Below are 12,518 nucleotides of genomic sequence, written 5' to 3'. Positions count from 1 at the left end.
TCTACAGTTCTTGAAAATCCACAACAGGCAAATAACTTTTTCAAGTTATAAAAAGCCTATGAAAACTTGAAGACAAGCACAAATTTTCTACAGTTCTTGAAAATCCACAACGGGCAAATAACTTTTTCAAGTTATAAAAAGCCTATGAAGACTTGAAGACAAGCACGAATTTTCTATGCATGATCCTAGATTGTAAACACATTGAATTGAAGAATAGTATCATCAAGAACAACATAATTGAAAGGCAAAAGAGTAAATCGATTACCAAATTAAACTTCAATCCTTGCAATTACAATGATCAAGAAGTAGAAGATTCAAGCTCCTCCAGCAAAGTCGTCACACCTTTGGTCTTGGAACTCTTCCTTCAATTGAGAGAATTGAATAGCTAAGTAAATTCTAGAGAGAGAAATTCTACAGGTGTTCTAAGAATCTACAATCTCAAAAATGATCAAAAAGTCTTCCAAATATCTAGAGATCCTCCTATTTAAAGAGAAGATTTTGCGCCTAGCCTGCTGTGCACGATCCACGTCGTCTCCACGCGCGTGACATGAGCATGATCTGGAAATAATACTTGTCCACACCCGTAGTCACGCCATGATTCAGAATCAAACAGCTTCCACACTCAGGATTACGCGCGTGACAACAGCGTGATTTGGATACAGAGAAGAATCACGCCCTGGATCACGCGCGTGACACGTGAGTGATTTGGTCCTGCTTCCATGCTTACAAAAAAATGCATCGTTCTAAGCTCTTTTTTCCACCTTTCACGTCCATAATGCATCAAAACATAAAAATGCACAATTTAGACGACCTTGTAATGTAAAATGACATTTTATTGCTTTTTTCACTTACAAACCATGCATAAATCATCCAAATCATGCATAGAATGCCTTCAAAATGAACTTGGAAACTAGAATCTTTTGACACTTATCACAGATTAGGAGTGGTGGTAAGTGCCAAAGTGTAGTATTTGAGAGGTAAAATTGGTGTTTGGTCATGTGTATTTTGGTCTATATTGAAGAGAAAAGAGGACAAATGGGCACATATATCATATATTGTTGCATTGTCAAGAAGGGGATGCACATTGGATGTTTTGTAGGGACCAAGGGCCAAGATGGATGAAAAGGAGGAGAAAAGCTCACGATTGCATTCAGAAGTGGATCCGCTCGTGGATGGAGATCAAATTACACCTGTGAAGACAACACATAAGTGGCATTATCCATGACCCAATCACTTAAACTCCTATAGTCAAGTTCCTACATCCTAGGGCCAACCTTGGGTTTGATACCACTTTGTAACACCTCATTCCATAACCAAAACTTCCTTACAATTTTTTCTCCTTTTTTTTTCAATTACAAATTCACTAATATCATAGCGGAAGCATTTACTAAATAAAAGGAAATAGGTGCTCAGGTATATCTCTAATACCTAAACGCTAAGGCTAAAATTACAACTTCCAAATAAACAATCCAAATCAAAATCTTAATACAAGGGAAATTTACAACCAAATATTTCCTCAAATATCAAATCTTCGATAATCCATTATCATCTCGAATTCCTATCCATGTTCACATGTTAAAATAATTTTACACAAAAAAATAGGATGAAGACAAAAATTAACATAAGTTAAGTAAGTTTCATTTCACCCCGTAAAATATAGACTTGGATTTTTGCATTTTCAAAATTCATAATCTTTTTCCAAACTCGCATATATGTATATGTATATATATATATATATATATATATATATATATATATATGTNTATATATATATATATATATATATATATATATATATATATATATTTGTAAAACGTATACTTTTGCATAAGTAATATAGTTGAGCATTTCCAAGCACTGTTATTTTTTAAAAATAACATAGTTGTCAAGGAAGAACAGATAACGAGTGGAGAGTCTTTAAGCTCTCAACATAAATACCAAGAGAAATCATAAGCCAAACCAAAACCAATATGCACAATAGGCCAAACTAAAACTCAAATCCCATAAACCATAAACCAAACCGAGGGATCTGCCCAGGGCCCCCAAAAAATTTGGGGGCCCTATATTAAAAAAAAATTTCTATGTATATAGAGGTATTAGAGATTTAGAGGATTACAGGCTGGAGGCGGCAGTAAGCATTACAAAATTAGCAAGGCGGCAACCCTATGGCTATGGCGGCGACGACTAATTCGCTATTTAATCCTTTCCTTACTCCTTTCAAAAAAAATTCCTTTCCTTACCAAAACTGCTAAGCTTATATGTACACAAATCTCACAAGTCACAACTTGCTTAATTAGGCGTTAGGTAATTTTTTAATTGATGCAAACATCATTTAGCAGACGACGAAAGCAATGGCATGAAAGCAAATACGCAATTGACGCAGTAGACGATAGATCGTAGACGTACTCAGAATTCTTCAATTCTTCTTGATTACTCAAGTTCTTTCAATCCTCTTAACAGGTAATTAAAATTATTAAATATTTCACAATTCTTATTTATTGTTTTATTTACCTGACTTAATAATTCTGATTTTAGAACAATATATTCAAGCATTTGTTTCTTGATTAATTATTTATTAATAGAGTTTCTAAATAAATTCTTATTTTTTCTTAGCATTTTATAATTATGTTTTCTATAAAATATTCATTTGGGTTTGAGAAGCATAAAACGAAAAGAAAAATTGAGCAACTAACTCAATCTCAAAAGGGAGCTCTTGAAAAATTCATTATAAAAGAAACTCAAATAGATGTGCAAAAAGATGATGCACAAGAAAAATTGTTACATGGTAATCTTCATTTAGATGTATTTTTTATACAATATTTATATTTTAAATTTTTGACACAACTTTTTGAACAACTATTATTTATATATAAAAATTAATTGAAAAAAAGGGCCCAATTTAATATATTGCACAGGACCCAAGTTTGCATTGGAACGACCCTGCTCTATGGCAACATGAGACTTGTTGGCTATGTGGGAAAAGCTATGAAATGCGATGCTTTAGTTAATAACATTTCAGAGAGTTTCAATGCTGTGATATTAGATGCTAGACAACAACCTTTTGTTTCTTGTTTAGAAACTATAAGGAAATTGTTGATAAAAAGATTGCTTGATAGTAGACAAAAATCAATGCGTTGGAAGGGACCATTCTGCCTTAACATAATGAAGAAAAATCTATAATTGAGAAGGCTACAGCAGGGTGTCTAGGGACTCAGTGTGATGAAAACTTGTTTGAGATAAGATCTGCAGTACTATTAGGAGTGGTAGAGCAACATACTGTGGACTTGTCTAAGTTTACATATAGTTGTAGGAGGTGGGATTTAACATGGATACCATGTCAACATGTTATTAGGGCTATATGGATGAAACAGGGAAATGGATCAGTTAATGAGTATACAGACCCTTGTTACTCAATTTGGTCTTACCAAACCACCTATGGAAAGAGTATCAAACCACTTGCTAGACCTATGGAATGGCCTAGATAGGTTAGAAAAGGAACCACCACTACCCCCATTATACATACACAAAAAAAGTTAGCAAGCTTAAAAAGTTGAGAAAGAGAAGTAGAGAAGAGATAACAAAAGATGGAACACATGTGAACCGTAGCTTGCTGGTTAAGCATTGCAAAATGTGCAAAGAAACAGGCCATAAGTCTAGAAAATGTCCTCAGGATCTTACAACACAAAAGAAAGAATAGTAATAATGATTTATTTTACTTGTATACAATTATGAAACTTTTATCATTATTTTCTGTTTCTTGACATTTTTCTGATTTTTTATATGCATCTTCATCCAAAGAAAAGGGTTAGGAACAAGAAAAGTACATCTAAGGCCACAACTCATCAATAAATTGGTAATCAAGAACAAGTTGGAGTTGAAGTTGGAGATGGTCCTCAAGCTGATGAAATCCAAGTCACACAATCAATGATGATAGAACACAGCTTCATGAGTTTATTGCTAGACCTTCACAAAAGAAAGGCAATAGTCTCACCTCCTTGGGAGTTAGGATATCATGGAGAAGTCCAACGTAAAGGCTACAACAAGGATTCCAATGAATAAACTTAAAGTGGACCTTTTTTTTTCTTTTTTGCAATTACACTTTTTATGTTTTGCAGTACACTTATTTTTGTTGGGAATAATTCCCGAAAAGCCCAAGAAAATGGACGAAATAGAAAATCCACAAACCAAATAAAATATATAATTCCAGGAATTTAAACCTACAACAAAGGTTAAATAAAATTGGAATAAGGAGGGACGGAGCTGAACGGACTTTGGGGTAGTTGTAAGCACGAGTCAAGTTGCATCTGTCCTTAAAACCTTATTTACCGCCTCCTGGGGTGTTGGAGCGTTGCGGCCTAGGTTTCCCAGGATAAAACGTACTACGATCTCTGCGTTTGAGCACACAAACTTGGAACCCGGCGAACGAGAATGTGGGATGAACACAGGTGGCTTGAAGGAAGGTTGAGCAGAGTTTCGAGGTGGAAAAGTATTTCGTGTATATGTATGTCACGTATATGTTGTGTGTCTGTCACACTGCTGCTACTGCTCACCTAGAAGAATATATAGGAGATGAAGGATTAATGGCATTGAACATGGCATTCAATTCTGGCTTTGTAGCCTCCTCCCACTAACCAAGTATTAACTCTGCCACTAACATGAATTTAACTCTAAAATAAAGATTGGAATTAATCTGTTTTTAATTCCATAACGTGCTGAGTTAATCATCTTAACAGTCACTACGGAAGTGAACCGTTTTGGCCGGACCAAGTGACCAAGTATTAACCCTACCACTAACATGAAATTAACTCTAAAATAAAGATTGGAATTAATCTGTTTTTAATTCCATAACGTGCTGAGTTAATCGTCTGAACAGTGAACCGTTTTGGCCAGTTACGCGCGTTACGCGCGAAAGATCGCCTTCAAGAGATGCGCCTCGAGACATCGGTGTGTCTCGCGCGCTGCCAGTCACGAGACACAGAAAATTTGGGATTTGATTTCCATCCCCATGCGCGCAAGACAAAGCCTCTATGCCATACAAGTCAATTAGCCTTAAAAAGCCTCTTGTATATATAGTGGGTGAAATCCTCTTCTCAAACCAATGTGGGACAAAGGCTTTCCTTAAAGCTTTTCCCACACAAATTCCATCTCAATGGGTCTACTTTGAGAACCAATTTCTCATTCACCCATTATTCATTTTGAGCGTATAATATATCGATCTCTTCGTCTCACTACGAAGAATCCGAATCCACTTTGACGCGGCCCAAATCAGATGTGAACCCTACATATATTTATACCACAAAATGGCCACTTAAAATGTCATTTATGCTTTTTGCTAATGGTTTTTTGATCTATTATGCAATTAATGAATTATGGATTATTTATGCTATTAATGAGTGTATGACCAATGTATATGATTTTTTGAAGATGTAGAAAAAAAAACTTTCATATTGCATTGTTCTATTACCAAGAAAAAATTGAGATTTTGAGTGGTCTAAGAAAGAATATGCTTTAAAGTTAATTTTAATACCATTTAAACATATTTATTGACGGAGAACCACAAATAATCATGTAATAATAAAGCTATGACCAACATAATCTTCTTAAAGAAGGACTAAAAGTGGAATGACACATATAAATATAGGAGCAAAAAATGAATTAACACTTAAAACTAAATGGACTGAAATACCCTCCTAATTAACGCCAATTTAATGCTTTTCTTAACGGATGACAAAAAATGGTCATGGAGCAACAAAACTAGGGCCAATATAGGATGTTTAGAAAAGAAAAAAAAAAGTGAAATAGCACCTATAAATCTAAGACAAAAAATGAAATTAACTCTAAATTAAAATAAGTACAATAAATTAATACTATATTCTCTAGTATGTCAAAGTCTTTCTTGGCGCAAATTATGCTGTGGACCCAGGTCCACCTTGCAAGGTGGACCTGGGTCCAAAATTACGTCGTTTTGTCTTCTTTTTTTTTTTTAAAATTAGTAAACATGTTGCTGAATATAGAGTTGTCCAAAAATGTGTGAATGTAGAGATTTCAAAGTGTGAATGTAGAGTATAGAAATCGTGAATGTAGACTTGTGATTGTGTGAATGTAGAGTTGCCCAGAAATGTGTGAATGTGGAAGTTTCAAATTGTGAATATGGAGTATAGAAATCGTGAATGTAGAGTTATGCATGTGTGAATCTGTAATAGAGTTAAGAAGTTCTAGCAACTTGTAGCCCTGTAATGTGTGAATGTGGAGTTCTCAAGTTGTGAATATGGAGTATAGGACCTATGAATATAGAGTTTTGAATGTGTGAATGCATAACCGTGGTAATATAGTTACTAAACACATAATCCTGTAATATGTGAATGTGGAGTTTACAAATTGTGAATGTAGAGTATAGTGTATGTGAATGTAAAATTTGTGTTCCACATTTCAGTCCAATATGTTAAAAACAAAAAAAAAAAACAAAAAAAAACAAACGGCGTCGTTTTTGGACCCAGGTCCACCTTTCTACGGCGTAACTACTCAGGCAACCAACAAAGAGATCTATTAAATATTACGTAAAAATATTAAAACGTAATAAAATTCAGATGATTAACTTTTATATGCATATTATTATAATCTGAGAGCAGAAAAATTAAGCTTAAAGTAATATATGTACAACCATACCACCAATATATTATTTAAGTAGTTTTCTGTAGTCATTTCTGAATATATAAAATCATTTATTATATAACTTTTCAACACATTAACACGTTTGAGGTTACGTAGTACCCAATTACCCGTGTAGTCAATTTATAACAAACCTCACCAATATTTAAAAAAAAAAAAACCAAACCTCACCAATATGGGCTATATATTATTTAAGTTTTCTGTAGTCATTTGTGAACATATAAAATCAATTAATTTATTATATAACTTTTCAACACATTATCACGTTTGACGTTACGTAGTACCCAATTACCCGTGTAGTCAATTTATAACGAACCTCTCCAATATGTGCTATATATTATTTAAGTTTACTGTAGTCATTTGTGAACATATAAAATCAATTAATTTATTATATAACTTCTCAACACATGGTTACGTTTGAGGTTACGTACTTACGTAGTACCGAATTACTCGTGTAGTCAATTTATAACGAACGTCTTCAATATTTTTGGGTACTCTGATCTATATATAGCTAGTACATGCACGGTATCATTGAATGGCGTTTACAATATATAAATACCATTCAAAATTTAAAGTCAAAAGAATGGGTTTTGTAGTTATGAATATGTCAACACTGCTAGAAATTTTAACTAAAATAACAAATTTAAATTTTTCTATTTTGTACTAAAAGTATATATGGGGTTCACTTTCAATTTAGGTCAAGTCAAAATAAATTCAAATTCTTCGTAACAAGAAAAAAAATTAGTATATTATACGCTCAAAATAAATATTAGATAAATAAGATATTAATTTTTAAAATATACTTTACGTTGGAAAAATTCGAGTGGTCCAAAAATTGACAGTCTTTGGGAGCTAGGTTATGCCAAATTCTCAAAATAATTTTCCAACTTAAAATAGAGAAGTCAAAGCACCTTTGGGTGCCAATTACTATGCACCTTGTGGTTCTAATTAATTAATTAGCACCTAAGGTGGTGCTAATTAATATAAGCACGTTTTGGTGCTCATGCAACACCTTTGGTGAAGGATGCAAATTTAGCACCTTTCGAACAGTTGACTATTGAGAGATTTCCGAAACAGTGGCTAATTGTGGTGCAGTGATTATATTGTTTGGAAACAGTTAATCGGAAAGGTTAATTTTCCGTAAAATTTAGACGTACGAACTTAGCAAACAAAGACATCGAGCTTAGATAGAGATCGAGTGTACCAGTATTTTTTTGAGTACTACTGACTCCGTAATATCTGTTCATAACTACTTTCTCAACCTGAAGCACAAAGAGTCAATAATTGCTTCTTCTGAGGCTCAAACCCGTTCTCATCGTCCATGTGCTGGTGTAAATCAGGACAACGGGTGCCACTAGACCACAAAGTCTTTGGCAGTGTACCAGCATTAGAGTACCCAAAAGTGTTGAAATTAAATCACAACAAAATTACCTGCACTAAACGTAATCCAGCCTGATCTCTATAAATTCATGGCAAAGCTAAGCGTAAATTCAATTCAGAATTCAAGTTTAAAAATGGCTAGTTTTAGTGTTCACGTGTTTGCCTTGGGTTTGCTTGCCAGCGTTTTTAACTCGGTGCATTGTTTAACTCCCCCTTATGAACCAGTAATGTTTGTGTTTGGAGACTCGTTGTTTGATGCTGGCAACAATAACTACATTAACACTACCAATGATTTCAAGGCTAATTTTCGACCATATGGCGAAACATCTTTTCCTGACCCTACTGGCAGGTTTGCAGATGGTCTCCTCATTCCTGATCATATTGGTACGTCTTCACTTGATCGAAATCTTTCATTTTTATGTATATATATCGTTTTAATTTTAATAACTCGCTGCTCTCTTATTTATTTGGTTAAAGCCAATTTTGCAAACAAACCATTCGTTAAGCCATATCTCGCAATGAAGAAACTTAACGGTCTATTTATCAATGGCGTCAACTTTGCATCAGCTGGTGCCGGTAGTCTTGATGGAACCAATGCAGGCATGGTACGTCATCTTTTTTAGACTAATTAGGCAAATTATAGCATGGATTAGCTAGGGTTCACCTTGCATATTGATGGATACTCTCGAATGGGGTATCCGACCCGAAAGTCCCGGGTATCTGGAGCCTGCCGACCTGCTAGATCTTTCCGCTTGTGGCCTGGGTAAGAAGGCACCAGAAGCCCGACTGGTGCAGACAGTTGGGAAGTGGTGCCTGACTGGGTGCGTCTTCAGAGGAGGAGGCAATAGTAAGTAAATGGACATTTATGGTGGATCTGTGAAGATTCATTCCTAATTCAAATTTGGCAAGTATTTATTATGGCGGTTTGGCAGTTTAAGTAGTTTTTAAATTTGTGAAGTTTCTTCCTTGTATTCTTGTAGAAATACACTGGGGTCACATTGTTAAGAGTTCTGATTTTAATGAAAGCGTAATCACTTCGTCCGAATGTTCTTGTGTTAAACATTGTTATCCCTAAGTTTTTACGGTGGTGCTGACTAGCTAGCCGAACGGTTTTCTCGCAGCCGTAAAAACCAACACATATATTGTGAAAACAAATTAACACTAACAATCAAATTAAGTACTGAGAAGTAAACATAGTACAATAACTATGGTTAAGCGTGATTAACTTACAGAATGAGTAATCTACGAGAAGTAAGCATAGTCCAACACATTTAGATGAGAGGAGGATGGTGTACTTAATTGACGATGTGATCAGCTAATATAATTACATGCTTGATCCTTACAGGTAATTTCTTTCAAAGCACAGCTGGGATATTTCAACAAAGTCTCACAACAATTGAAGCAGGAGGTGGGGAGTGACGGATCAAAGCGACTGCTCTCTAATGCTGTCTACATGTTTAGCATTGGCAGTAACGACTATAGCACTTTCATAACCAACTCCACCCTTCTAAATTTATATACCCAGAATCAATACGTAGATATGGTGGTTGGTAATATGTCAACTGTTTTCCAGGTGATATTAATTAATTTAATCTTTTTTAGTACTATTAACTCTATTACAATTAGTATCTATCAACTTATTTAAACCCAAAGAATCAATACTAAACTTTCATTTGTAAGAGTCACAGCTATGCCGGTTGATCACAAGGTTTTTGGCCAATTAAGTGATATTAATTTACAGTTGATCTACAAAATATTATAGACCGATCAGGAAAATGTGGGTGTTAATTACATTTTTTTTTTCGTGTTTCTATATTATATTTTAACAGGAAATATACAAGGAAGGAGGAAGGAAATTCGTTATTCTCTCGGTGGGTGCTATAGGATGTGTACCATCTGCTAGGGCTGCCAACTTTCAAACTGGCAGTAGTGAATGTGTGGAGATTCTTCAGACCTTGGCCAAATTGCATAATGAGGCTCTACAAAAAATGTTCAACAATTTAGCCACGAATTTACCAGGATTCAAGTATTCCTACTTTGATTATTTCCAATCTGCCATAGATACAATTAGTAATCCATCTAGTTATGGTAAGTTCTATTTGTCACAGTAAAAAAATTACATCATTGAGTTAATAATTTTTTCGATCACTTTGCATTGCGGTACAATATCTAGTATTAATCTTGTTTTAACCTCAAAGTCTTGTCATCTTGTCAAGTAATTATAATACACTTATAAGAAATATTAAAAATATATTGGATATGTATTAAACAATATTGCATGTCTCACATGATTATATTCTCACACGTAGAGTTAAATTTTTATTCAATAGTATTATACGACGTTTCACTTGATTTTTTTTTCTTTTAATGTTATAAGGTTTCACAGAGGTGAAAGTTGCATGTTGTGGCAGTGGTCCATTTAGAGGAGATCCAAGTTGTGGAGGAAAACGAGGAATGACATCTTATGAGTTATGCCCAGATGTCAACAACTTTTTGTTTTGGGACTACAATCATCCCACTGAGAAAACCAACAATCTTTCTGCTACATTGATGTGGGATACAAGCCCCTATGTTACCCCTAACAATGTCAAGTCCTTCTTTCTAGTTAATTATGCCCCTATGTAATCCAATAAATATATATGCCAGTATGCCACTGGAATCGCAAGTTAATAATCTATATCTACATGCATCTACATATATACATACAATATTAATAAGAACTAATAAAGTTAGGACTCTAACGGGAAGAACAAAATGTTGGCCGTAATTATTTACTTGGTTCATATTATTGTGATTTCAGTAATTTTTTATGATTTTCCTTGTTAATCCTCTATTATATTATTTTATTTTATTCCCCTTAAATAACTCCACATTCCATTAATATAAACTTTAGTAACGAAATATTTCGATAACTTTTAACTTACTCATTAATTTTTATAAGAAATGTCTTAGGTTCAGAACTCATCCCAATCAAAATTGACATAATTGTTAAATACTTTTTTTTTTTTAAAACCAACAAAACCATCATATATTAAGGCAATAAATAGTTCAAGCACAAAGGCGGAGAACCTCTCCACATAATTGTTAAATACTTAAATATACTACAAATATTATTGAGTATATTATTGAAAAAGTAAGTACTTCACTTTATTACTCTCATTAAATTAAATAAATTAGTATCTACAACAACAGAAATAATACATATGCATTTCTTTAATTTAGAATTCGATGTTTACAATGCCTTTATTCAAAAAAATTATTCATTATCAAAGAATTAAAAAAGAGATATAATTTCATTAGTTGTATTGTCTTTATTTTCTACAATAAAAATTAATTTCATTATTTATATTGTCTTTATTTTCTACTAAAAAAATTATTCATTATATTATCAAAAAATTTTAAAAGAGATATAATTTAATTAGTTATAATGTCTTTATTTTCTTACATGCAAATATTCTGTCCTTACCTTCAAATTCATTAATTAAATATATTCACTACACTATCCATTATCTTCTTTTTACACTATGTTGTAATTAAATACTCCGTATCAAAGTTATAATACAAAATAATGTTATATATTTATTTACCAAGTATTCTATTAATAACATAGAATTTTTTTTTAAAAAAATAATAATTTGAAGTCAATCATATTAACTACTTAGGAAGGATTTGTTGACAAAGAAGACAATAAAAAAACTCAATAAATTAAAGCGGGAAACTACCCCGTAATATTTTTTGTACTACATCACAGTTGATCACTTTAAAGGTAAATCATATTTCTTTATTAATATGATTTAAAATGTATAAATTTTTATTACCAAAAGTAGTACTACCTCCGCCCCATTTTGGTTGTCTGGTTCGTTTATCGAGGCTTGACTAGAGTTATTTTTAATCCAATTTTTCATAATATTAAATTACATTAATATATAAAATTTATATATTTAGAAACTACATTAAAAGTACTATTAAACACAAAAAAAACTAAATTTAAAAATAATAAAAAATTACTTAAGAAAATAAGCAATGAAGAAAGATTTGGTTTGACCAATGAATATTAAATATGACAGGTAAAATGAGATAGAGGGAGTATCTATTTATACTAACATTTTTAGACTAAGTACTTAATTAGCGTTTTACAAAATTGTAAACATTTATTTTAGTGACAATTATAATCAACCTCTCATATATTATCTTGCATTTATATACTTTGCATTCAATAACATATGCATGAACATCTCATATATAATGTTGTATTGATATACTTTGAAGTACTTATTTAAAAATAAACATTGGGCATTATCCTATTCTATTGCGCGTGAAAAACTAGTGATAATAAATAAGAGGTTTAATAATGTCTCTGAAAAGATAGGGTTCATCCCAGAAATAGAATCGGGACTCCGCTTTCAATTTCCTTTTTGCATGTACATCCAAGAACTCCGGTAACACACCCTCCCCCCCCCCCCCCCCCC

At 33.0% G+C, this 12,518-nt stretch overlaps 1 protein-coding gene across 1 annotated transcript; it reads left to right on the top strand.

Annotated features, from left to right (window-relative positions):
• The first annotated feature begins 8,186 nt into the window (after nucleotides 1-8,186).
• Nucleotides 8,187-10,728, top strand: LOC116030742 (GDSL esterase/lipase 1-like). Its single transcript, XM_031273063.1, has 5 exons — nucleotides 8,187-8,433; nucleotides 8,527-8,654; nucleotides 9,395-9,622; nucleotides 9,879-10,137; nucleotides 10,427-10,728. Exons 1-5 carry the CDS (start codon nucleotides 8,277-8,279, stop codon nucleotides 10,672-10,674), a joined length of 1,020 nt encoding a protein of 339 aa, XP_031128923.1. The 5' UTR covers nucleotides 8,187-8,276; the 3' UTR covers nucleotides 10,675-10,728.
• Nucleotides 10,729-12,518: the final 1,790 nt, after the last annotated feature.

Source organism: Ipomoea triloba, chromosome 9 (genome assembly GCF_003576645.1).
Source record: "Ipomoea triloba cultivar NCNSP0323 chromosome 9, ASM357664v1".
Classification (NCBI taxonomy): domain Eukaryota; kingdom Viridiplantae; phylum Streptophyta; class Magnoliopsida; order Solanales; family Convolvulaceae; genus Ipomoea; species Ipomoea triloba.
This window is presented reverse-complemented; position numbering and strand designations above follow the sequence as displayed.

Excerpts from the sequence above, each read along its gene's own strand:
- LOC116030742 (XM_031273063.1), top strand. The coding sequence starts at position 8,277 with ATGTTTGTGTTTGGAGACTCGTTGTTTGATGCTGGCAACAATAACTAC. Across the intron at positions 8,434-8,526 it reads CCTCATTCCTGATCATATTG|CCAATTTTGCAAACAAACCA; the intron begins GTACGTCTTCAC and ends ATTTGGTTAAAG. Across the intron at positions 9,623-9,878 it reads ATATGTCAACTGTTTTCCAG|GAAATATACAAGGAAGGAGG; the intron begins GTGATATTAATT and ends ATATTTTAACAG.